The 25,512-nt window shown below is 37.5% G+C and overlaps 2 protein-coding genes across 8 annotated transcripts in view; both read left to right on the forward strand.

Moving 5' to 3' along the window:
• Positions 1-1,807: 1,807 nt before the first annotated feature.
• LOC106911489 (bromodomain-containing protein 3-like) lies at positions 1,808-7,469 on the forward strand. Of its 2 annotated transcripts, none has more exons than XM_014978156.2 (10): positions 1,808-1,925; positions 3,128-3,444; positions 3,574-3,711; positions 3,792-3,927; positions 4,813-5,072; positions 5,159-5,287; positions 5,366-5,512; positions 6,649-6,767; positions 6,838-7,157; positions 7,245-7,469. In XM_014978156.2, the coding sequence occupies exons 2-10, from the start codon at positions 3,250-3,252 to the stop codon at positions 7,340-7,342; spliced, it is 1,542 nt and encodes a 513-aa protein (XP_014833642.2). In that variant the 5' UTR covers positions 1,808-1,925; positions 3,128-3,249; the 3' UTR covers positions 7,343-7,469. The 2 variants fall into 2 exon arrangements, with proteins under 2 accessions (XP_014833642.2, XP_014846647.2); XM_014991161.2 differs by having other exon boundaries at positions 1,816-2,228.
• Positions 7,470-13,556: 6,087 nt separating this feature from the next.
• Positions 13,557-25,512, forward strand: part of vav2 (vav guanine nucleotide exchange factor 2) — a 200,569-nt gene continuing 188,613 nt past the window's right edge. For 2 of the 6 annotated variants that reach the window (XM_088011049.1, XM_088011052.1), the window contains exon 1: positions 13,579-14,819. In XM_088011049.1, the coding sequence (XP_087867175.1) occupies positions 14,616-14,819 (204 nt within the window). In that variant the 5' untranslated portion in view covers positions 13,579-14,615. Of the gene's footprint in view, positions 14,820-25,512 lie in introns of all 6 variants that reach the window. The other 4 variants (XM_088011051.1, XM_014991160.2, XM_088011050.1 and 1 more) reach the window with 3 other exon arrangements.

Here is a 25,512-nt window from a genome sequence, read left to right on the forward strand (position 1 = left end):
ATGGTAGAAAATGATAAATGAAGAGGCAGTGGGATAAAGGATTATTTGTGCAAGATGGTTTTATTTGAATATGTACAGCTAATCTATACTGTGTGCAATTCTAAAATGTTAATAGCCTGTATGTGTAGCATCACAAATGGGTACTCAAGTGGTCACTGTGCACAAATGGTTTATGTATTACTGTTGAGAAAAATTGAATATTCTTAGTATTTAATCTTACCACATGAGAAAAAGGTAGATTGAGCAGGATTAGTTTGAATAAGAAGCCTTTAAGTTATCCCTGCAGAAAAGAATGTCTGTTATCAGGAAGGAACCACGCCATAAATTAACTCTGGCACACAGGAGACAAGTCAAATCATCCCCCACAGAGAAACACTAAAACTTATGGAAAAACAAACTAACAACACATAATACTTTTAATAATTGCAATTTAATTGGTAGAATACCAGTTAGTTAAAATTAACATGACTCGAACTAGTCTAATATGTAGTTTTATATTAGCAGCACTGGTAGTTAATACACTAACTAACAGTGTTAACTAACTTACTTAGTTAGTTAGTTAGTTAGTTAGTTAGTTAGTTAGTTAGTTAGTTAGTTAGTTAGTTAGCTAGCTAGTTAAAACTAACTAACCAACTTGGCTATGTTAATTAGATAACTTATCTAAGTTAGTTAGCTAAGTTAGCTAACTAATGTAGCTAACTTAGTGTTAGCTACATTAGTGTTAGCTAACTTAGCTAACTAACTTAGCTAAGTTAGCTAACACTAGTTAGCTAAGTTAGCTAACTAATGTAGCTAACTTAGTGTTAGCTACATTAGTGTTAGCTAACTTAGCTAACTATTTGTAACACTAAGTGAGCCAAACATATAATCAAAACTAGTATAACATTAATTAGAAAATGTCTAGAATGAATGTGTTTGTATTGAAAATGCTCAGGTGTATTCTATAAGTCTTTTAATTCTTAAAATCTGCGCTTTGATCTCAAGTTTAGAGCACTTTCAGGGTTCAAAATAATTTGGTTAAATAAAAAGGAATAATATATCTCTTAAGATTTTTTTTTCTGCTTAGTAAGACCTGGCAAAAAATAGAGGCTTTGTTCCAACCAGGAATTAGGAGTAACATCACATTCCAAACTGACATGAGAAGAGTTTGCTCTAAAATGACCTTTGGTCTCCTTTATCTAGAAAGAGATAGCCCGAAATTAAACAGGTCTCAGAAGGTAATAAAATTGCTTCGAACTTTTCAACTTCGTAATTTGAAACTGGTTTCAGCTATACAAGGAAAGTACACGCCTTAATCGCATAATTGCATAAATTAAAACAAAGAAAACACCCTTTTTAAATAAAAAAGTAAAGCCCCAGAGCAACGAATCAGATTGTTTTGCAAAAAGCATGAGGACTCTCCAAAGAGCATTGTTGCTTTCCTTCTATTTTGGCATTTTTCCCTTATCCTATTTCTCTCAGGTAAATGAATGCATGTTGTCTGTGTTGTTTTGCAGTTTTCTGATGTAATTTTCATACTTTGTTTTGGTTTTGATTAAACTCTGTGTCGAACACCGATTGCTGTTTTTTCTGTGGTTTCACTTCTGCCCGTGTGGGATTCTGGGAGATCTTGGGATCTGAGAGAAGAAAATTGAGCCTGCGGTCTTTTCAAAATATATCTTGAGTTTTCTCGATAATTACCCACAACTTTTATGGTTGTTTTGTATACATTTTTCTCTTGTAGACTAACAACAACAGCAGATAAGCTCTCAGGCAAGCATTGATTCATGTATTTGGATTTCCAGAGCTGTCCATCTCAAGACGACCCCCAATGGGAAGCCGACCCGGGCTTGAGAACCGCTGCTCTAGACACTCCAGTTCAACAGGTGGCGGTGTGAAGAGGAACGCCCCTCCCTCCATTCCTGCTCCAGCCATGTCAGCTACTGGTCAGTTAGTTTTCAGTTGGTACCCCAGTCCTGCACTCTGAAGTAAATCTAATTCGGCTTTCTGATTTCATTTCCCTTCAGTAATAACTTATTTGAGTCAGAAAAAAGTCCTCAGAAGATCACCTCAACCCCCTCTCACGAGAAAAAAAAAGGAGTTCATAAACCCTTCAGTTTTTGTTCAACCGTTATTTTTCTGGTCAGTTGTTGTAAAGGATACTTTTGCTTCGTTAAACACGAAGGTTCAGCGTCAAGACTTCCTAAACTAGAAGTCGGCCACCACAAAACAAAGAACGGCTACTCCAGGTTGGCTGTGTTTATGTGAGACTGATTTATGCCGATACCTACTGGGCTTTGAGTGGTTTTTTGTCGCTTTAATCTGCTAGTGAGTAGCACTTTATGAAAACCAGTTAGCCAAGTGAGCTAGCGAGTGTTGCTGTAACGTTACTGTGTTACCGCTGTTTTTTCTCTGTCGGAACAAAGCGCTTGAAAATGTCCAACAGTTACCAGCATTCAATAAAGGATACTTTGTATTATTTCGACAACATCCAGAGCTGTTTGTTGCTTTAAACTAGTTTACCGTTTCAGTAACTGTTGGTTAAACTCTTCTTTGAACTTGCTCGATAAAACTAAAATACTTGGACTAAGATTTATTTATTTATTTTATTTACGTGTTGTTTTTTTGTAACGGCCACCATTTTCGGGGTTTTTAAGGCTACTGTAATGACACAGCCCTTCACTAAATATCATCCCATAAATCTGAGCATTTTAAAACAGTGATTTTTCCCTTGATGGCCCAAATTGTCAAGTTTAGAGGGTTCAAAATAATTTGCTTAAATAAAAAGGAATAATATATCCCTTAAGATGTTTTTTCTGCTTAGTAAGACCTAGCATTTTAATGATTACATAAATCTGTTCAATTAAATTTCCCCATTTTTTTCTTGTTTTTGTACATTTATGTAAGCTAATTTATTGAGCTAATTCCATTAAATGAAAGCTAGTCTTAGAATATACAAATTTGTTAAACAGACTGAAATATTTCAAGTATTTATTTCAGTTAATTTAGGTTATTATGGTAGAAAGCTGATATAACAAACATACAAAAGATGAACAAAAAGAGTAGAGGCAAGCTTAACAATGTCACTACAATTCCCACAGCGTTGTTAGAATTGCACAGTTGTAACCGTTTGCTGTTTGATTGACAGGTTGTGTGGCATGAAAACTATGCATGAAGCAGGCTGGCGTTCCCTCGGAGTCTCCACTGAGCTGAAAGGCACATGCTACCTGGCTAAAAGGAGATAACGGCGAACCCCGTTTCACCTGCATCATGTCCTCCGACGCTGAGCCAGATCCCAAAATGCTCGTGAATCCTCCTCCTCCGGAGGTGACCGATCCCAACAAGCCTGGCCGACGGACCAACCAGCTGCAGTACATGGAGAAAGTGGTGGTGAAAGCTCTGTGGCGGCACCAGTTCGCTTGGCCGTTCTACCAGCCTGTTGATGCAGTCAGTCTTGGTCTACCAGTGAGTAATCTGTTTTTTTGGGGGCGTGGGGTTTACCTCATATTATTGCCAGATAGGAACTGCCCTGCATTGTCAGTCATACCTGGACAGACTGTCTCTTACATCCAAACTCACCTTCTATTTCAACAGGACTATCATAAGATCATAACGTCCCCCATGGACTTGGGCACCATCAAGAAACGCCTGGAGAACAACTACTACTGGAGTTCAAGCGAATGCCTGCAGGACTTCAACACCATGTTTACCAACTGTTACATATATAACAAGGTTAGGAGCTTCTTGGTTTAAAGAAGGTAAAGTCCTGGATATGTAAGTCCTAACAGAGTTTTCCCCATCCTCCTGTGCAGCCTACCGATGACATCGTGCTGATGGCTCTCGCCTTGGAGAAGATTTTCTTGCAAAAAGTTTCCCAGATGCCTCAGAAAGAGGAGGAGATTGTCCCTCATGCAGGCAAAGGGAGAGGCAGAAAAAGCATCCCAACAGGTAATGTAGTCGCGTCTTCAAACGGCTGACGTGAGGTGAGACGTACAGCGCATTGAAAAACAATTTGTGCTCAAATTTTGTCACATTGTAATCATAAATGTCACTTTATTTTATTGGGGTTTTTCATGTGGGAGACTCTGTTGGGGAATTTTCTATTAAATAACTGATAAGATTCAACTACTTTGTCTTTGAGAGTTTTAATTAAGGCCTTGTATAACAATGAGAGCTCTGTCTGCCTGTTGGCACCAACACCAGTATGTGTTGATCTTGAAAACACCCCTCTCTCTCTCCTCACACACTCAAGATGACCTGTACATTCCTACAGCTGGTGCATGACTCTGACTTGCACCCATCTGTTGATGTCCAGCTTACAGTCTGCTCTATTTTTACCTAATCATTAACCGTTACATGCATGTAAGAAAATACAGAATCTAAAGTAAAATTTCTTGATTTCCACCCTTTTGAAAGCAGATAAAATGTATCATTCATTCACACAAGACCTTCACAATACATCTAAAACATCGTCCAGTCAGGATGTGACTCAAACTGACAGCAAGTCTTCCTCCTTTCAGGAAAAAACAGAATCAAAACAAACCTGAGATCTCAAACGACTAAAACTGTTTAATCTTCTAAACATGAATCAAACATCCATTCCACATATGAACAGTCCAACACTCAAAGACAAACAATCAGAATTTACAGCCAGTGAATATTTCCCCACAAAAGATAATGCAAAAATTATTTGTGCCACTTCAACAAACAGTTTCTGTCATCAGAGACCTTTTTTTTTGGTCTACTTGCACTACATTTGTGTTGGTCTGTGTTGTAGTTTGGCACAATCTAAATATTTCAAGAGGGGTGAATACGCTTTGCTGCTCCTTTCAGAAAAAAGGATGAGGCCTGAAGGCGTGGGCCGAACTACCACTCCTACCAAGAGCGACTTTGAAGCGAGGGACTTTCCGAACACAGAACATGGAGGGCTGAGGGAACAGCTAAAGTACTGCAGCAACATCCTGAAGGAGATGCTGTCGAAAAAACATTCTGCCTACGCCTGGCCATTCTACATGCCTGTAGACGCTAACGCTCTGGGGATTCACGATTACCACGACATCATCAAATACCCAATGGATCTCAGCACTGTGAAAGTAGAGCTACTTTTTATTTTTTTTAACCTTTTTGTGGATTGAAGTGTAATCCTGGCATCACTTAAAAGATTTCTGTTCACCTGCAGAAAAAGATGGATGGAGGAGAATACCAGGACGCACAGCAGTTTGCTGCAGATATCCGCTTAATCTTTTCCAATTGCTACAAGTACAACCCCTCCCATCACACTGTGGTCGGCATGGCCAGAAAGCTTCAGGTGTGTTGCAAATTATAATACTGTATTATTTGTTTTAGTAATTCTCTCCATTTCATGCTTGCTTATGGATGCTTGAAGGGAGTGTTCGAACAGAGGTTTGCCAAGATGCCAGACGAGCAAGTGGGGGTCACCGCTCCCAGCTGCACCATCAGCAGTCTGGCTAGTTTGGACAGATCCGAGTCGACAGTGGAGGACTCCGCCCGGTTTGCCGAGGCACGAAAACAGGTGGGTTTCATCTGAAAGAAAGAAATAATTGTTTTTCATGAAATCAAAAGATGTCGCAATAGATGTTCACCTGACAAAACTACGAGATTTACAGTAGATTTGAGAGATGACGCCGTGGAAAAACGGTGCTTTTACTGTCCGATAAACCGATTCTGTGTTTTTTTGGGGCTGCATTTTGTATTGTTTTATTCACAATGTGAAGGAGTTTATAATGCCCAGAGTGTCGTCCACTGAACATATTCATGAAAACCCACCTGGACGACGGACTTTGAGGAGTCATCTATTTTTTTTTTTTAATTGACATGAAATGTGTTCTTTTCCATTTTGCAGAGTAGTTTAAAGAAATAGGCCCATAGACAAAGGTGATTACTTGTACTTGTTTAAAAGACATTTTATCAGTATATTTTCTGCACTAAAATACACTTAAATCTACGGTTAGATATTTTTTGTTACAATTTAATATCAGTGCAATAAAATATATATTTCCTAAGGCTCATCTTCTCCAGGGGTGCTAATGAACGGAAGGTGCTGTTTGTAACATATATATTGACGTGTTAACGGTGTTGCCTTCCCTTGCAGACGTGCCCCAGAGCCATTTTCACACGTGCACTTAAATGTTCTAGAGATGTTCCTGATTGGTGAAATATGTGTCAACAAATTTCCACAACGTCCGCTTTGGACGCCTGGAAGACATTTTTTGTTTGAGTTGAATGTCTGGAATATCAGCGGGTGAGATGGCAGATCTCACAGAGTGTTTGCTGCAGATCAAAATGGCTGCTTCAATCTCCTTTCTGCTCTCCTGATTCGTTGATCTCTGCTTGCTTTTTGCCAGGAAGGAGCTGTAGTAAAAACATGTGTAACCTAACGTGTCGAGAGAGATTTCCTCAGTGGATTTTTTGCGTTGTGTTCTGCCATTCCACCACATTTCTAGAGTGTTTCTAACATAAAATGTCTAAATCAAAACCTGCCAGAACATCCTCTAGAACTCTGGTGTTCATGTGTGAAATCGGCTGCATTTCTTTCTTCACTACCCCGTTTTCAACATCTTTGGCTTCTTGGTGCTTTTAGTTGTTTTGGAGCTTTATTAGAAAGGCTTCACCACATAAAAATAATGTTCTGGTGTTTTTTCTGCCCAGCTAAAGACGGTTGATGGACAGCATGCAGCCGTTTCTCAAACCCCAAAACTGCGGAAGGAGAATGACCAGAAACAACATGGCGGGGACGTACCTAAAAGTGCTTCAAACCCTGCAGTTAGGTATGATTATTGACTTACTGCTGTTTCTATACATTAAACACAAGTTTACTCTTACTTTCTCTAATTTCAGGAATCCATTGAGAGAAAACAAAGATTGGGATTTGAGAGAGAAAGCTTTGGCGGCTACACACGAGAAAAGATGGGATTCGGATGATAAGGCCTTGCCGATGACGTATGAGGAAAAACATCAGCTGAGCCTCGACATCAACCGCCTTCCTGGCATGAAGCTGGCCCGCGTGGTCGAAATCCTCCAAGCGTCGGAGCCCACCATGTGCACCACCAACCTGGACGAGATCGAGATCGACTTCGAGTTACTGAAGCCGTCCACTCTGCGGGAGCTCGAGCGATTTGTCAGATCCTGCCTGTTCAAGAAATTCAAAAAATATCAAAGTAAGCAAAGCATGTTGGCACAAAGCTATCCTTGGATAATTTGATAATAAGATTTTGATGGTGCTTCGTTTCCTTTACGTTCTCCAGAGAAGACCAGCAAAAGTGCCTCTCAGTCCGTCAGCACAAGCAGCAGTTTGTCAGATTCTGCCTCCACCAACTCCAGTTCAGAAGACACTGACTCATAATCTTTGTTCTCTATTTATATCTCGCTCTGAGGACCAAAAGTTGTTACGTGTTAAACGTTTTTTTAATTTTTTTATCTGTTTCTGTATATATTTTAATTGTTGAAAATAAACCTGAATACCTTTTTTATTCGGTGTTTTTTATAATCTCTAGCATCTTAAAAATTTCCAAGAATCGTTTTATGATGTTCTTTTTAACATTTATTCAATAAGATCATAAAACGTTTCTGTCATAATTTAAGCCTGTTGTTGAATAAGATGATGCTTTAGAGTGGCCATAACAAATTCCTCGTACGTATTTTTTGTGATTTCTATGTTGTTGGGACATCCTGCACAACGAGAACAACCCAAAACACAACAGTAACTCCACAGAGGACCGGCTGAGAATCAAGAGTCTAACCCAGATGTTGATCTCTGTGAGTGAGTTCAACTCAGTAGGTTGTTTCCCAGAATATGAAAACAGGGTTTGACTTCAAAATCTGTGTCTTAACACAGGAGTTTCCCTTTTTGAATTGAAATACTGAAATAAATGACATTTTCAGTAATTTACCAAGTTCCATTGACTGGATTTCAGATCTGTTCTACATGAACCTAACAACAGGCAGCTGATGCCTGCAGAATCTAATAACACCATCTTTTTCCACCGTCTGTGACTGGTTAGACTGTGACAAAAAGCTGCACTGAATTACACATTAGCCGTGCTTCCAACAGGCCTGCCAACTGCTCGGCTCAAACTGGCACAGTCCAGGCCTAACAGCTGGTCCTGCCACCAGTTTCTGCTCCACTGGATCGCGCACTTTGAAGCGCTCCATATCTGCAGTTGGGGAGTTTTTAGAGAGGAAATGTGGTCGTGAGGCGCTGGCTGAGAGAAGACTGAGCAGTTCAGGAGTCTGCCAGCAGGGGGCTATCACGGATCAGCTTAGAGGTTGCTTCACTTTGTCAGATTTGAAATAAGCAGAAGTTTGGTTGTGTGACTACGTTTCCAGTGCATTTCTTACATTTTTGATTACATAAAACATTACAACTAGCTTTAAATGATTGAGACAACTGTTAAATGAAACTTTAGTTTTATGGGGGGAAAGCCTGTTGTCCATCCGAGTGCATGCTGCAGGATGGTTCACTCTGTGACCCGCATTCCCGTCATGCCGTATGGAAAATGCCATCCTGCAGCGCACACCGGCCTCAGGTCACGATCCATCGGTTCCACACCTCTAATGACAACAGGTCACTTCTCCCATTGCTGGCCCCGCTGCCACGCGTCCAACTCCGCATATGGTGCACAGGATTCACCGCTTTGATTAACTGGTGTCTGCTTTTCTTTTAACACCCCATCCGAAACCAGCGGGGAGCAAATGAAAACACAGTTACTGTGGGCTTTCTGTCAATGCTGCTCTGGATCGAGAGCCGCGGAGCGAAATCCAGATGAACTCACTTCTGTTTGGAGCTCGGTTCATACTAATGTGGCATCTTAATTGAAAATTAGCTGATACTGTTCTCTGGAAGCCTGAGCCTCTTCTGCTCAATATGCTCAATTTGTTTGAGGCTTTATGGTGCTTATTAATCTGTTCTAAAGCCATTGCTTATGGTTGGAGAGGTTTTGCTGAACTGGTAGATTTTTAAAGACTTGTTTCAAATGCACAGAGCATGCTCAGTCCAGGAAGCTGCTAAGGAAGCAAACAATGACACTGAACCTGCAGCTCCGGGCTGAATCTGGAGCAGATAGGCGCTGTTTATCACACCTCATCTCTTTGCCAGGCATGAGTACATTTATTTATTTATTTATTTATTTATTTATTTATTTATTTATTTATTTATTGTAGTAGTTTATTCCAAAAAAATTTTTTTTTACTTTGTAATTAAAATTATTTATTTGTTTATTTGTTTAGTTTTTTTTTTATCTGTTGTAGTTTATTCCATTTTCATTCATTACTTATTTTACATTTATACTTGAATTTTATTGCTATTTGTTTGTTGGCTTGTTTATGCTGTGCATTATTTGTTTTATGCATTCATTCATTTGTTTAATTAAGTATTAATTTATGTTGTTGTTTTTTACTTCATTCTTTGATTCTTTGTGTCTGTCCTTTGCTTCTTTGTGTTTATGACTCCTTTAGTCCTTCACTGCATGCCACTTGCTCAGGTCCATCACTCACTCCGGACCACTTCCTCCAGTGACAGTGTAATAAAACTCCTAATCATGCAGCCCTGGAGCATGGATGAAACCAAACAAGCCTTAAATGGGTACCCCCCCTTGTATTTTCCTGACATAATTTGGCCTTGGTGCGTCTGTCTTGAGAAGATTTAGATTGTTTACTTTTAATAGAAACTGTTGAGAGCAGCATATTGCCATAATTGCTTTAGAACCACAGTCTGGTGGTGCTGAAAGCCACAAAATTCCTTGGAAATAGCTGCAAGTTGATTCTCTGTCTCTTCTGACACTGATTCCCTGTCAGCATAGCAACACAGCTCGCAGTGAACAAACCGGCTGCACGAAGGCTTAAAAGCCACGTTTTAGGCTCACAGGATGAGAAAAAGCCCTTAAAGGTTAAGTGATCTCACGGCTCCATGGCCACACTCAAAGAGTATTTATACATCACAGATTTCACTGTGCAAAGGCCATCCTTTTATGCAACTCCCTCGTCTTCATGAGAATAGCACTGCATATTGAAGCTCGCAGAGTTAAATGTCTTGCTGTGATATAATGAGGTGCATTAAAACACAGCCTCGGCTCTCATTAACAGTCATTTTCTGTGCTGATATCAGGGCCTGTTAAATGTCAGGGCTGTTGGAAGTTCAGGGAAGCCTTCGCTAAAAGGTTGTAACATCAGGGAAACCACAAAGAAGGACATTTTCCAAAGCTTTCATTTCACATTTAGCTCCTAGCAAGTTTTCATGCCTCCTCGACTTCACATTTTGTCAAGTCAGACGGACGTATCTTCATAAAATTGTATCCACCAGACCAACACAAAGAAGAGCTTAAGTAGGAAGTGAAAGGAAAAAATGATGAAATTCAAGTCAACTTCAAAAATACTGTATGGATACCAAATAGAAATTACATGTAGCTCATAGATGGTGATGGCTGTTTACAGGCAGGATCTGCTTTTTACTCCCATAGCCCAAAGTTTGTGTTGCTCAATCACATAAACTATCAAAACAGATGAATATTTGTGGTTAACCAAATGTAAAAAAAATAAAAAATAAAAAAAATCAAGGCACATGAATCATCTAAAACAGATATGCTTGGTCATGTGTGTGGAGAAAAGCCAGCTTTGTTTTGAGCCGGAAGATAAATTGGCTAAAAATGTTCCGTCCCAGTGGGAATCCTGGAACTGGGGAGGCGCAGCGATGAGTGAGCAGAGAGTGTAATGAGACATGACAAAAGCCATTTAACCATGAACAGGTGGCATACTGATGTTAGTGGCAATTAAGTGTTTAATTGACCAGTTGTGACTGTTTGATTTACAAAAATGACATTTCGGCAGAAATGGAAAAAAAAAAAAAACCTCCAACCTCAACGATCGGAGCAGGAGTGAAATATTTGGAAAGGAAAGCAACAGCAAAAAGCTGTCGACTCTGCTGAATCACAGCAGGCATCGGCTGTAATAGATTTTAGAGAGAATAAAGAAGAGGGCATAGATTTTTCTCTCTTTTTTCCCCCCGTAAAGTATGGCAGACATGAACAACATATTGACCTGCCAGATGAAAACCAAAGTGGGGAAACTTAAGCTTGCATGAGCTGATATTTGGAACACTTTAGAGGCAGCAGGTGTAAGTTTTAAATACCAGCAGCACTGGCATTCAATCGCCTCCTGGACTAAAATCCAATAACTCTTCTTGTTTTGGCTCCACTAACGCTACAGGGGTAAAAAAAAAAAAAAAGTAAAATAATCTAGCTCTTTTAAACATTTCATGCTGCACTCTGTGCTGTAATATCTGTTTACTCGCTGTGTTTAAAAACAACGCTGATGGAAGATTGGGTGGATTTATCTCAGATTTAGCCCGAGGTAGAAATTGGCTTTCATCAGCTTGAAATATCTGACTGAGTGATCAGTCGTCTGCTATCAAATACACAGTTCAGATTAAGAATTTCACAAAGCAGTTTCTAAATAACAGCAAAAAAAAAGACCAATATTATAAAAAAGAGGGAATTTTAATTTAAACAGAATATTATTAGACCTTCTGGCAGAGTTAAAATATAAACTCGCATTTTTGTGTGTGTTGACTCTTAATTTTTCCTCTTTAGGTCCAAAAATAATTACTTTGGTTTTGTTTCTGTTCTGCTGAAGAAAGTTGTGGCACATCAAGGCATTGATCTGGTCTGTGCATCTGCTCAGTGTTTGAATGGTTCATGGTCACCTGGTCACATTGTAATGTAGAGCTGTGTATCATCTGCATATGGTCTATTCTTTTTAGTAGTTATAATGAGAGCTGACGGGACCATGTAGATATTAAAGAAGAAGGACCCAAAGATGGAAGTTTGGGGTGCCTCATATGCGATTTTTGCTTTGATTAATAAAAGTTAATTACTGACAGAACACTTTTCCCACATATAAACTATATAAGTCTGTTCACCCAAGAATGAAACATCGCCTCCTACAGGCCTGGCATATGCAATGCATTGTCTCCAGTGCTACTTATGTTTTTTTATTCGGCTGTAGTATAAGCACAATTTATTTTATTGTTTTTTGGATACAAACAATAACAGTAATTTTGGAACAACATGATTCTCTATTCATCCGTTTTTAATACAAGTTTGTCGTGCAGCACTTATTGTCCGCTGTCCGCATCATATTCTTCTGTTTGTTATTAATTGAACATCACAATACGGTGCATGTGACGCCTCTGATCGGTGTGTGCTCATGCTTCAGCAAAAATATGATCTGAAAGAGGCTATGGACATTATGAAAACTGGACAGTTTGACAATTTTACTGAAAGGACAACATGGCGATGACCAGGCAGGCTACCATGAGGCTGACAGCAATGTTAAAGGAATTGCAGGAATTTCCAACAATGACTAGTTTTGTTCTACATGTGACAACAGTCTCCTCTGCTTTCCATGTATCCAGGGCTGTGAAATAAATGCCTGCTGGAAACCTGAAGATAAAGAGGGATTTTATTTTTCATAATGATTGTGAGTCCAAACGTGATCTACAATCCAAATTCATTTTAGAAGGATGACATGAGTGAAGAAGAACAAATAAAGTTTTGCCATGGCTGAGCCAGAGTCCAGAAACAAATTCAACTGAAAATCTGTTAGGGTTTCATGAAGATGGCTGTCGGCATGTAATGTCTTCACTGTCTGATGGATTCGGAGAGAGTTTGCAAGACAGAGCGGGGAGATATTACCAAGAAGAGATGGAGCGTTGCTAGACTGCGACCGAAGCAGAATGAATGCTAAAATTGAATCAAAAGGTGCTTTAGGAAAGTAGTGGTTGAAGGTTGTGCATGATTCTGTAAGGTTATTGCTTTTTATTTATTTTCCCTTCAAACCAATCTTTGGTTGTCATGGACACTGACCCCATGATGCCACTTTTTACTGCAAGGAGATTTTTAACATAAAATGGAAATCACAGGACATGCATGTAAAGATTATCACCTGTCTGGACTAATTGATAGTGTTTAAAAATGAAAGATTTTGATTTGAAAGAAAACATCCACGCTTGGTTAAAATGTCAAAGAACTGTGTGGGAGGAAGTGCTATGAGGGTGGAACATGAGGCTGGTGACTTCTCTTTTTATGAAACTGAGGTTTTTGATATATGGATGAAAATAAAAACACTTCCAAAACCTTTACATGTTTGTTAGAAAGGTGGAAATAAAGATAGATTTTTCCGACATCACAAGCATACACCCAAATCAACAAAAAATGGCTTCATAAAAGGAAAATTGCAGTTTCGGAATAACATAACTGAGTCCAGTGCTAACTAACTAACTGTACAGAAGAGATGACCTCCCGATCTGATTGGGTAGAACTTTTTAAAGACAAGATGTCCGTACGCATAGACTCCTACCAAGCAATAACAGCTGAAGTTAAACCCAAAGCTTTACAAATAAGGAGTTGTACAGGCATACCTTTGCAACTGGACCATTACTTTTATTTCTCCATTCATGTTGTTTTTCTGTTAAATAAATGTTTTCTAAATAGTTAATTAAGTTTGCACTTACATAATGTTTCACTTCCATTTATTTATAATCAGTGAGGAGCAAACAAAATCTTAATTGAACGCCTGCAGTTTGCACATTATCCATCAGGGGGCGATATACAACTCTCACTTTCCTACTTCCAAAACACTGAAACTCCCATGTCTCTCTCTGTTTTTTTTTGTATGGAGTATGGATCCACTTTGGGAAAGTCGGGACACACTGTCCGTGTTGTAAGTTCGCAGGAGATAACCACCGGGAAGCTGTGAGCTCATTTCATCTCCCGGGTCTGGAACGAATCTGAAACGGGGCACAACGGGTCAAATGTGAGCAGTGGGTTGCAGTTGGGACCGCAGAAACATCTCGTTGCCAAAAGAAACCAGTGAGAGGGAGAGAAGCGCGTGAGGAAAGGGAGCGGAAGAGAACAGGGGCTGTAAATCTGTACCGCGGTGTTTTGGCGCGTGCGCTTAGGTTCGATACAAAGTATCAGAAACGTGACGTTTAACGGAGGAGAATGTAAACACGAGCTCCTCTGTTTTTTGTTCCCGCTGGACATGTTTCCGCTCCTTGTGAGCGACGTGTAGGCTGTGGACTGAGCTGCTGTTCTCTCTGTCTTCACTTCTCTGCGTAATTTTATTTTTGTGCTTAAAAAAAAAATACTGAAAGTTGGCATGTTTTTTCCCCCCCTGCACGCTTAGCTGTGACGAAACGCAAAATGCAAATGCGGTAAGTGACACCGGGCTTTGTTCAGTATTAAACGAGACTTCACACCGCACACATTCTCTGCTGTTGGGATTATTTTTTGTTTGGGAACTGGATTTTCTGAAATAAACTTTTTTTTTTGGCTTTGAGAATGAAGAGGAGAAAATTCTCCTGATTTTTTGTCTCTTTAGCCTTCATGCTGGGACCACAGGAGAGCTGACATGCAGTGATACGAGCTCAGCGTCTTACTGCTGTTAACCTAAAGTTGTGACATCACGTCGTTACAGAAGTAACAGTGAATGATCAAGACACCCAGAGCGCAAAGGAAGCCGACCAGAGTGCCTGCCCGTGCGCCGAGAAACGCAGCTCTCCGCCGGCTGTGAAGCAGTTCCAGGGCTCGGTCAGTTTTGCCAGGAGAGTCTCCGGAGCAGAGATGGAGGAGTGGAGACAATGCGGGCGGTGGTTGATAGACTGCAAGGTCCTGCCCCCGAACCACCGGGTCGTGTGGCCCTCGGCGGTCGTGTTCGACTTGGCACAGGCGCTGCGGGACGGGGTGCTCCTGTGCCAGATGTTGCATAACCTCTCCCCCGGATCGGTGGATCTGAAGGAGATCAATTTCAGGCCCCAGATGTCACAGGTAAGTCTGTGCAAAACAAACTTCAAAGACCGCAGTGAAGTTAGTTTCAAGTTGGATATTCGATATTCGAGCTCCGCGGAGTGAGCGGCGTTTACCTCAAGGTTGATCCGATTTCGGAACGCTACTCTCGGCCAGCGGTTCTCTATCGCTCCCGGCCGCAGCGCCCGAAGGTTCACTTAGGGACTATCAACAAATTACTGAACCTAACATTCCTGTCAAAGAAATATAATGTTTTCTTCAATAGCTTCCAGGTCATTTGACCTAATGACTCAAAATCACTTTGAAATAATTATACTAGTCTCTTTATATGAGGCACAGTCATTTGTTTTCCATTTTAAATAATTTTCCATTTTTAATTAATTTTTTTCATCAAAATTGAGGGTTTTTCTTCAATAGCTTCCAGGTCATTTGACCTATTGACTCAAAATCACTTTGAAATAATTCTACTAGTCCCTATAGATGAGGCACAGACATTTGATTTCCATTTTTAGCCATTTTCCATTTTTTAGGAATTTTTTTCATCAAAATTGAGGGTTTTTATTCAATAGCTTCCAGGTCATGTGACCTAATGACTCAAAATCACTTTGAAATAATTATAATAGTCCCTATAGATGAGGCACAGACATTTGATTTCCATTTTAAATCATTTTCCATTTTTTAGGAATTTTTTTCATCAAAATTGAGGATTTTTCTTCAATAGCTTTCAGGTCATGTGACCTATTGACTCAAAATCACTTTGAAATAATTATAATAGTCCCTTTAATTGAGGCACAGACATTTCTTTTCCATTTTAAATCATTTTCCATTTTTAATTAATTTTTTTCATCAAAATTGAGGGATCTTCTTCAATAGCTTCCAGGTCATTTGACCTATTGACTCAAAATCACTTTGAAATAATTCTACTAGTCCCTATAGATGAGGCACAGACATTTGATTTCCATTTTTAGCCATTTTCCATTTTTTAGGAATTTTTTTCATCAAAATTGAGGGTTTTTATTCAATAGCTTCCAGGTCATGTGACCTATTGATTCAAAATCACTTTGAAATTGTTCTACTAGTCTGTATAGATGAGGCACAGTCATTTGTTTTCCATTTTAAATAATTTTCAATTTTTAAAGAATTTTTTTTTGCCAAAATTGAGGGTTTTTATTCAATAGCTTCCAGGTCATGTGACCTAATGACTCAAAATCACTTTGAAATAATTCTACTAGTCTCTTTATATGAGGCACAGACATTTGTTTTCCATTTTTAGCCATTTTCCATTTTTAATTAATTTTTTTCATCAAAATTGAGGGTTTTTCTTCAATAGCTTCCAGGTCATGTGACCTATTGACTCAAAATCACTTTGAAATAATTATAATAGTCTCTTTAGATGAGGCACAGACATTTGATTTCCATTTTAAATCATTTTCCATTTTTAATTAATTTTTTTCATCAAAATTGAGGGTTTTTCTTCAATAGCTTCCAGGTCATTTGACCTATTGACTCAAAATCAATTTGAAATAATTCTACTAGTCCCTATAGATGAGGCACAGACATTTGATTTCCATTTTTAGCCATTTTCCATTTTTTAGGAATTTTTTTCATCAAAATTGAGGGTTTTTATTCAATAGCTTCCAGGTCATGTGACCTAATGACTCAAAATCACTTTGAAATAATTATAATAGTCCCTATAGATGAGGCACAGACATTTGATTTCCATTTTAAATCATTTTCCATTTTTTAGGAATTTTTTTCATCAAAATTGAGGATTTTTCTTCAATAGCTTTCAGGTCATGTGACCTATTGACTCAAAATCACTTTGAAATAATTATAATAGTCCCTTTAATTGAGGCACAGACATTTCTTTTCCATTTTAAATCATTTTCCATTTTTAATTAATTTTTTTCATCAAAATTGAGGGTTTTTATTCAATAGCTTCCAGGTCATGTGACCTATTGATTCAAAATCACTTTGAAATTGTTCTACTAGTCTGTATAGATGAGGCACAGTCATTTGTTTTCCATTTTTAGCCATTTTCCATTTTTAATTAATTTTTTTCATCAAAATTGAGGGTTTTTCTTCAATAGCTTCCAGGTCATGTGACCTATTGACTCAAAATCACTTTGAAATAATTATAATAGTCTCTTTAGATGAGGCACAGACATTTGTTTTCCATTTTAAATCATTTTCCATATTTTAGGAATTTTTTTCATCAAAATTGAGGGTTTATCTTCAATAGCTTCCAGGTCATGTGACCTAATGACTCAAAATCACTTTGAAATAATTATAATAGTCCCTATAGATGAGGCACAGACATTTGATTTCCATTTTAAATCATTTTCCATTTTTTAGGAATTTTTTTCATCAAAATTGAGGGTTTTTATTCAATAGCTTCCAGGTCATGTGACCTAATGACTCAAAATCACTTTGAAATAATTCTACTAGTCTCTTTATATGAGGCACAGACATTTGTTTTCCATTTTTAGCCATTTTCCATTTTTTATTAATTTTTTTCATCAAAATTGAGGGTTTTTATTCAATAGCTTCCAGGTCATGTGACCTAATGACTCAAAATCACTTTGAAATAATTCTACTAGTCTCTTTATATGAGGCACAGACATTTGTTTTCCATTTTTAGCCATTTTCCATTTTTTATTAATTTTTTTCATCAAAATTGAGGGTTTTTATTCAATAGCTTCCAGGTCATGTGACCTATTGACTCAAAATCACTTTGAAATAATTATAATAGTCTCTTTAGATGAGGCACAGTCATTTGTTTTCCATTTTAAATCATTTTCCATTTTTAATTAATTTTTTTCATCAAAATTGAGGGTTTTTATTCAATAGCTTCCAGGTCATGTGACCTATTGACTCAAAATCACTTTGAAATAATTATACTAGTCTCTTTAGATGAGGCACAGTCATTTGTTTTCCATTTTAAATCATTTTCCATTTTTAATTAATTTTTTTCATCAAAATTGAGGGTTTTTATTCAATAGCTTCCAGGTCATGTGACCTAATGACTCAAAATCACTTTGAAATAATTATAATAGTCCCTATAGATGAGGCACAGACATTTCTTTTCCATTTTAAATCATTTTCCATTTTTAATTAATTTTTTTCATCAAAATTGAGGGTTTTTATTCAATAGCTTCCAGGTCATGTGACCTATTGATTCAAAATCACTTTGAAATTGTTCTACTAGTCTCTTTATATGAGGCACAGTCATTTGTTTTCCATTTTAAATAATTTTCAATTTTTAAAGAATTTTTTTTTGCCAAAATTGAGGGTTTTTATTCAATAGCTTCCAGGTCATGTGACCTAATGACTCAAAATCACTTTGAAATAATTCTACTAGTCTCTTTATATGAGGCACAGACATTTGTTTTCCATTTTTAGCCATTTTCCATTTTTAATTAATTTTTTTCATCAAAATTGAGGGTTTTTCTTCAATAGCTTCCAGGTCATGTGACCTATTGACTCAAAATCACTTTGAAATAATTATAATAGTCTCTTTAGATGAGGCACAGACATTTGTTTTCCATTTTAAATCATTTTTCATATTTTAGGAATTTTTTTCATCAAAATTGAGGGTTTATCTTCAATAGCTTCCAGGTCATGTGACCTAATGACTCAAAATCACTTTGAAATAATTATAATAGTCCCTATAGATGAGGCACAGACATTTCTTTTCCATTTTAAATCATTTTCCATTTTTTAGGAATTTTTTTCATCAAAATTGAGGGTTTTTATTCAATAGCTTCCAGGTCATGTGACCTAATGACTCAAAATCACTTTGAAATAATTCTACTAGTCTCTTTATATGAGGCACAGACATTTGTTTTCCATTTTTAGCCATTTTCCATTTTTAATTAATTTTTTTCATCAAAATTGAGGGTTTTTATTCAATAGCTTCCAGGTCATGTGACCTAATGACTCAAAATCACTTTGAAATTGTTCTACTAGTCTGTATAGATGAGGCACAGACATTTGTTTTCCATTTTAAATAATTTTCAATTTTTAAAGAATTTTTTTTGCCAAAATTGAGTAGTTTTCTTCAATAGCTTCCAGGTCATGTGACCTAATGACTCAAAATCACTTTGAAATAATTCTGCTAGTCCCTATAGATGAGGCACAGACATTTGATTTCCATTTTAAATCATTTCCCATTTTTTAGGAATTTTTTTCTTCAAAATTGAGGATTTTTCTTCAATAGCTTTCAGGTCATGTGACCTAATGACTCAAAATCACTTTGAAATAATTCTACTAGTCCCTATAGATGAGGCACAGACATTTGATTTCCATTTTTAGCCATTTTCCATTTTTTAGGAATTTTTTTCATCAAAATTGAGGGTTTTTATTCAATAGCTTCCAGGTCATGTGACCTATTGACTCAAAATCACTTTGAAATAATTATAATAGTCCCTATAGATGAGGCACAGTCATTTGTTTTCCATTTTAAATCATTTTCCATTTTTTAGGAATTTTTTTCATCAAAATTGAGGGTTTTTCTTCAATAGCTTCCAGGTCATGTGACCTATTGACTCAAAATCACTTTGAAATAATTATAATAGTCCCTATAGATGAGGCACAGACATTTATATTCGATTTGAGTCCTTTTTATAATTTGTAGGTATTTTTATATTAGCTTCTATGTCATCAATCAATCAATCCAATTTTATTTGTACAGCACATTTCAGCAGCAAGGCATTTCAAAGTGCTTTAAATAATAAAAACATGAAAACACAGAGTCATGCAACATAGAATCAACAATCAAAACATTACATTAAGTTAAGAGCTGTCATTAAATTCGTAATTGATTACGTTTCAAATACAGCTCTAAACAGGTGGGTTTTTAGTCGAGATTTAAAGGCACTCAGTGTTTCAGCTGTTTTACAGTTTTCTGGAAGCTTGTTCCAAATTTGTGGTGCATAGAAACTGAATGCTGCTGCTTCTCGTTTGGTTCTGGTTCTGGATGCAGAGCAGAACCAGAACCAGAAGATCTGAGGGGTCTGGAAGGTTGATACAACAGCAGATCTTTAATGTATTGTGGTACTAAACCTTTCAGTGATTTATAAACTAACAGCAGTATTTTTCTATTCTATTCTATGAGCTACAGGGAGTCATTGTAGGGACTTTAATACTGGTGTTATGTGATCTATGTTCCTGGTTTTAGTGAGAACCCGAGCAGGAGTTCTCACTAAACTTTCACCCAATTACTCTAAATCAGTGTAAATTTGTTTTAGTAGACTGGAGCAATGAGGTACGCTCATTTTTAATTCATTTTGACCCATTTTATTATTTTTTAGGCAATTTTATATTTAAAATATATATTTCCTATTTTCTCTTCACCTCCATAGGCTGCCACCTTATCATGATGAAAGTGTTAGAGTGTTGAAGTGACTCTAGGAGTTATGCTGTCAGGGGTTTCATACCCCTTATAGGGTCACCCAATGCTAGAGGTGATGAACCAGACAAAGAGCAGCCCAAAGACCCTTTATAAAGAGCACAATCAATGGATACAGTGTCCCCTCACCTGGACGCAGGTCACCAGGGCTCCACCCTGGAGCCGGGCTTGGAGTTGGTTCTCCGTGGCAGCATCTGGTGCTAAAACACATGGAGTCTGGCCAGGCTCAGCCCACAGTGGATTCACCTTCCCATGGGCTCACCAACTGTGGGCCAAAAGGGCTGGGTGCAATGTGGGATGTTAGAAGGCCGAGGGAGGGGACCTTGGCCATCTGACCCTGGGTGATAAGACTTTTTATCAGTGGGCATCACCTCTCTGGTGGGAGCCTGAGCTGGTGTGTGAGGTTGAGAGGTTCTGACTAGAAATAGTCTCATCTCATCATGACCCGAGATGAGAGCCATGCGCTAATTAATGGAACATTTATAAACAATCTGATATGTAGTGAGATAATGTAATGTTTCAGTTGTTGGCTGTGTTTCTATGACTTTGTATTTTTGTGTTTTTATGGTGTAAAGCTCTTTGAAATGCCTTGTTGTTGAAATGTGATATATAAATAAAATTTGATTAGATTTTTGGATTTGGGTGTTTTCTGTCCGAGGCCACGTTCTGCACAACCGGGGTTCTGAAGGGATCCATTTTGGTGGCCTTGGGATCACACCTCTGCTTTTGGCAGATGATGTGGCCCTACTGGCTTCATCAGGTCGTGATCTACAGCTTTACTGGAGCAGGATGCAGATGAGGAGGATCAGTACCTCCAGATCCAAGGCCATGGTCATGGAAAAGGGTAGAGCGCCTTATTTGGGTCAGGGAAGATTGTCCTGACCCAAGTGGAGGCGTTTAAACATCTTAGGATCTTGTTCACTGTTGGAGTTCATTCATTTCTGTCTCTGTTCTCCACCCATGTCCATTAACCAGTTTCAGGACCCGACCAGAACCACTCATCGTAAATGACCTTGAGAAATAATGAGATTTGGTTATATATAAAAACAAACTTTAATGCTAAAAGATGATCCAGTTCCACAAGCCATACTTATCATCCAAATTGAACTTCATGCTTCATATGTTATAATCACCGTCCAGCGTTGTGCCAAGTGAGGCAAAGATTGTAGCAAGTTTAGCTTTTTATTCATCTCTGCAATGTGGACCCTCCCCAAACGGTACTCTAATCAGTTTCAGTCTGTTTACATGTCAGCAGTCACATATAAACATGGTTATGTATGCTGCAGCGTGTTAAGAGGGTAAAAGAGATGGAGGAAAATACAGAATCCATAAGAATGAGGGCAAAATGGACAGGAGATCAATAGAAGGATTGGTGCAGTAAAGTGGTCGCTATGCCGATCTGTCGTGGTGAAGAGAGCTGGATCGAAAAGCAAAGGTCTCGATTTGCCAGTCGATCTATGTCCCTACCTTCATCTATGGCATAGGCTTAAAGGTATTGACTGAAAGAACAAAATCACAAACTAACGGCCAAAATTAGTTTTTTCCATAAGGTGTCTGGGCTCTCACTTAGTGATAGGATGAGAAGCTCAGTCATCCAGGAGGGACTGAGAGTAGAGCTGCTGATTTTTCACTTCGAGAGGAGCCAGCTTGAGGTGGGTCAGGCATCAGATTAGGATGCTTCCTTGACACCTCCCTAGTGAGGTCTTTTGGGCACGTCCCACCAGGAGGAGGCCCCGGGGAGACCCAGGACACGCTGGAGGGACGATGTTTCTCCAGCGTGGACGAGCGTTCCAGCTCCTCCAGGGATTCCCCTGTTCCAGCTCCTCCTCCCCTGGAGGAGCTGGAACAAGTGGCTGGGGAGACGGATGTCTGGGCCTCTGCTGACCCCGCAACCTGACTGCAGACAAGGGGAAGATGATTGATTGATTTTTCTTCAATAGCTTATGGGTCATAAGACCCATAAGTTAATTGGGTCTTATTAACTCAAAATCAATGTGAAATTATTCTACTAGACAGGATAGGTGGTGCAAACTCATTTTTATTCCATTTAGCCCTTTTTATTCCTTTTCAGTTGGTCACATGAAATTTAAGATATTAAACACCAATCATATTTTTTAATTTGTAAATTTAAATGATGTAAAAAATGGATAAAGATCTAAAATGGGGAAAAATGAGGGTGCCTCATCTCTAATGATTAGTACAACGATTTCAAAGTGGTTTTGAATCAATAGAACACATGTCTTGAAAGCTATTGCAAAAACATACTCAATTTTGACAAATGAAATTGCTAAAACATAAAAAAAATGTTAAAATAGGAAACAAATGACTGTGCCTCATCTATACAGGATAAAAGAACAATTTCAAACTTGTTCTGGGTCAATAAGTCACAATACCTGGAAGCTATTGAATTAAAATACTAAATATTGACAAAACAAATTGCTAAAAAAATTAAAAAAAGTTAAAATGGAAAACAAATGTCTGTGCCTCATCCATAGGGACTATTATAATTAGTTCAAAGTGATTTTGAGTCAATAGGTCACATGACCTGGAAGCTATTGAAGAAAAATACTCAATTTTGGCAAAAAAAATTCTTTAAAAATTGAAAATGATTTAAAATGGAAAACAAATGACTGTGCCTCATCTATACAGACTAGTAGAACAATTTCAAAGTGATTTTGAATCAATAGGTCACATGACCTGGAAGCTATTGAATAAAAACCCTCAATTCTGATGAAAAAAATTCCTAAAAAATGGAAAATGGCTAAAAATGGAAATCAAATGTCTGTGCCTCATCTATAGGGACTATTATAATTATTTCAAAGTGATTTTGAGTCATTAGGTCACATGACCTGGAAGCTATTGAAGATAAACCCTCAATTTTGATGAAAAAAATTCCTAAAATATGGAAAATGATTTAAAATGGAAAACAAATGTCTGTGCCTCATCTATAGAGACTATTATAATTATTTCAAAGTGATTTTGAGTCATTAGGTCACATGACCTGGAAGCTATTGAATAAAAACCCTCAATTTTGATGAAAAAAATTAATTAAAAATGGAAAATGATTTAAAATGGAAAAGAAATGTCTGTGCCTCATCTATAGGGACTATTATAATTATTTCAAAGTGATTTTGAGTCATTAGGTCACATGACCTGGAAGCTATTGAAGATAAACCCTCAATTTTGATGAAAAAAATTAATTAAAAATGGAAAATGATTTAAAATGGAAAACAAATGACTGTGCCTCATCTAAAGAGACTATTATAATTATTTCAAAGTGATTTTGAGTCATTAGGTCACATGACCTGGAAGCTATTGAATAAAAACCCTCAATTTTGATGAAAAAAATTAATTAAAAATGGAAAATGATTTAAAATGGAAAACAAATGTCTGTGCCTCATCTATAGGGACTATTATAATTATTTCAAAGTGATTTTGAGTCATTAGGTCACATGACCTGGAAGCTATTAAATAAAAACCCTCAATTTTGATGAAAAAAATTAATTAAAAATGGAAAATGATTTAAAATGGAAAACAAATGACTGTGCCTCATCTAAAGAGACTATTATAATTATTTCAAAGTGATTTTGAGTCAATAGGTCACATGACCTGGAAGCTATTGAATAAAAACCCTCAATTTTGATGAAAAAAATTAATTAAAAATGGAAAATGATTTAAAATGGAAAACAAATGACTGTGCCTCATCTAAAGAGACTATTATAATTATTTCAAAGTGATTTTGAGTCAATAGGTCACATGACCTGGAAGCTATTGAATAAAAACCCTCAATTTTGATGAAAAAAATTAATAAAAAATGGAAAATGGCTAAAAATGGAAAACAAATGTCTGTGCCTCATATAAAGAGACTAGTAGAATTATTTCAAAGTGATTTTGAGTCATTAGGTCACATGACCTGGAAGCTATTGAAGAAAAACCCTCAATTTTGATGAAAAAAATTCCTAAAAAATGGAAAATGATTTAAAATGGAAATCAAATGTCTGTGCCTCATCTATAGGGACTAGTAGAATTATTTCAAAGTGATTTTGAGTCATTAGGTCACATGACCTGGAAGCTATTGAAGATAAACCCTCAATTTTGATGAAAAAAATTAATTAAAAATGGAAAATGGCTAAAAATGGAAAACAAATGTCTGTGCCTCATATAAAGAGACTAGTAGAATTATTTCAAAGTGATTTTGAGTCATTAGGTCACATGACCTGGAAGCTATTGAATAAAAACCCTCAATTTTGATGAAAAAAATTCCTAAAAAATGGAAAATGATTTAAAATGGAAATCAAATGTCTGTGCCTCATCTATAGGGACTAGTAGAATTATTTCAAAGTGATTTTGAGTCATTAGGTCACATGACCTGGAAGCTATTGAAGATAAACCCTCAATTTTGATGAAAAAAATTCCTAAAATATGGAAAATGATTTAAAATGGAAAACAAATGTCTGTGCCTCATCTATAGAGACTATTATAATTATTTCAAAGTGATTTTGAGTCATTAGGTCACATGACCTGGAAGCTATTGAATAAAAACCCTCAATTTTGATGAAAAAAATTAATTAAAAATGGAAAATGATTTAAAATGGAAAACAAATGACTGTGCCTCATCTAAAGAGACTAGTATAATTATTTCAAAGTGATTTTGAGTCATTAGGTCAAATGACCTGGAAGCTATTGAAGAAAACATTATATTTCTTTGACAGGAATGTTAGGTTCAGTAATTTGTTGATAGTCCCTAAGTGAACCTTCGGGCGCTGCGGCCGGGAGCGATAGAGAACCGCTGGCCGAGAGTAGCGTTCCGAAATCGGATCAACTTTCAGCTAAACGTCGGTTACTCCGCGGAGCTCGGGCCGGGAGCGGTGGAGAACCGCTGGCCGACATTAGCGTTCATAAATCGGATCAACCTTGAGGTAAACGCCGCTCACTCCGCGGAGCTCGAATATCGAATATCCAACTTGAAACTAACTTCACTGCGGTACTTCAAAGAGATGATGAGGGGTTTTGGTTTACGCCCCAAACTCTGTTCTTGATTGCACACACACACACACATCGCACTGCTGTATGTACTGGTGAATCTACGTAAATTAGAATATCACCTGAAAGTTGATAAAAGTGAAACTCATTTCTTACACACATAGTGATATGTTTCAAGCCTTTAATTTAGTTACATTTGCTGATTATTGCAGGTGATCTAGCAATAACCTTAACACAGATGTTAGATCGTGGCCATGTTCTGGTATTCACGATTATTTGATTGAATTCTGAGTTGGCAGTCGTCCATCAGGCTGTCAGTGA

Source organism: Poecilia mexicana, unplaced genomic scaffold (genome assembly GCF_051168715.1).
Source record: "Poecilia mexicana isolate PSO_F unplaced genomic scaffold, ASM5116871v1 scaffold_12, whole genome shotgun sequence".
Taxonomy (NCBI): Eukaryota; Metazoa; Chordata; class Actinopteri; order Cyprinodontiformes; family Poeciliidae; genus Poecilia; species Poecilia mexicana.

Excerpts from the sequence above, each read along its gene's own strand:
- LOC106911489 (XM_014978156.2), top strand. The coding sequence starts at position 3,250 with ATGTCCTCCGACGCTGAGCCAGATCCCAAAATGCTCGTGAATCCTCCT. Across the intron at positions 5,073-5,158 it reads TGGATCTCAGCACTGTGAAA|AAAAAGATGGATGGAGGAGA; the intron begins GTAGAGCTACTT and ends GTTCACCTGCAG. Across the intron at positions 7,158-7,244 it reads GAAATTCAAAAAATATCAAA|AGAAGACCAGCAAAAGTGCC; the intron begins GTAAGCAAAGCA and ends TACGTTCTCCAG.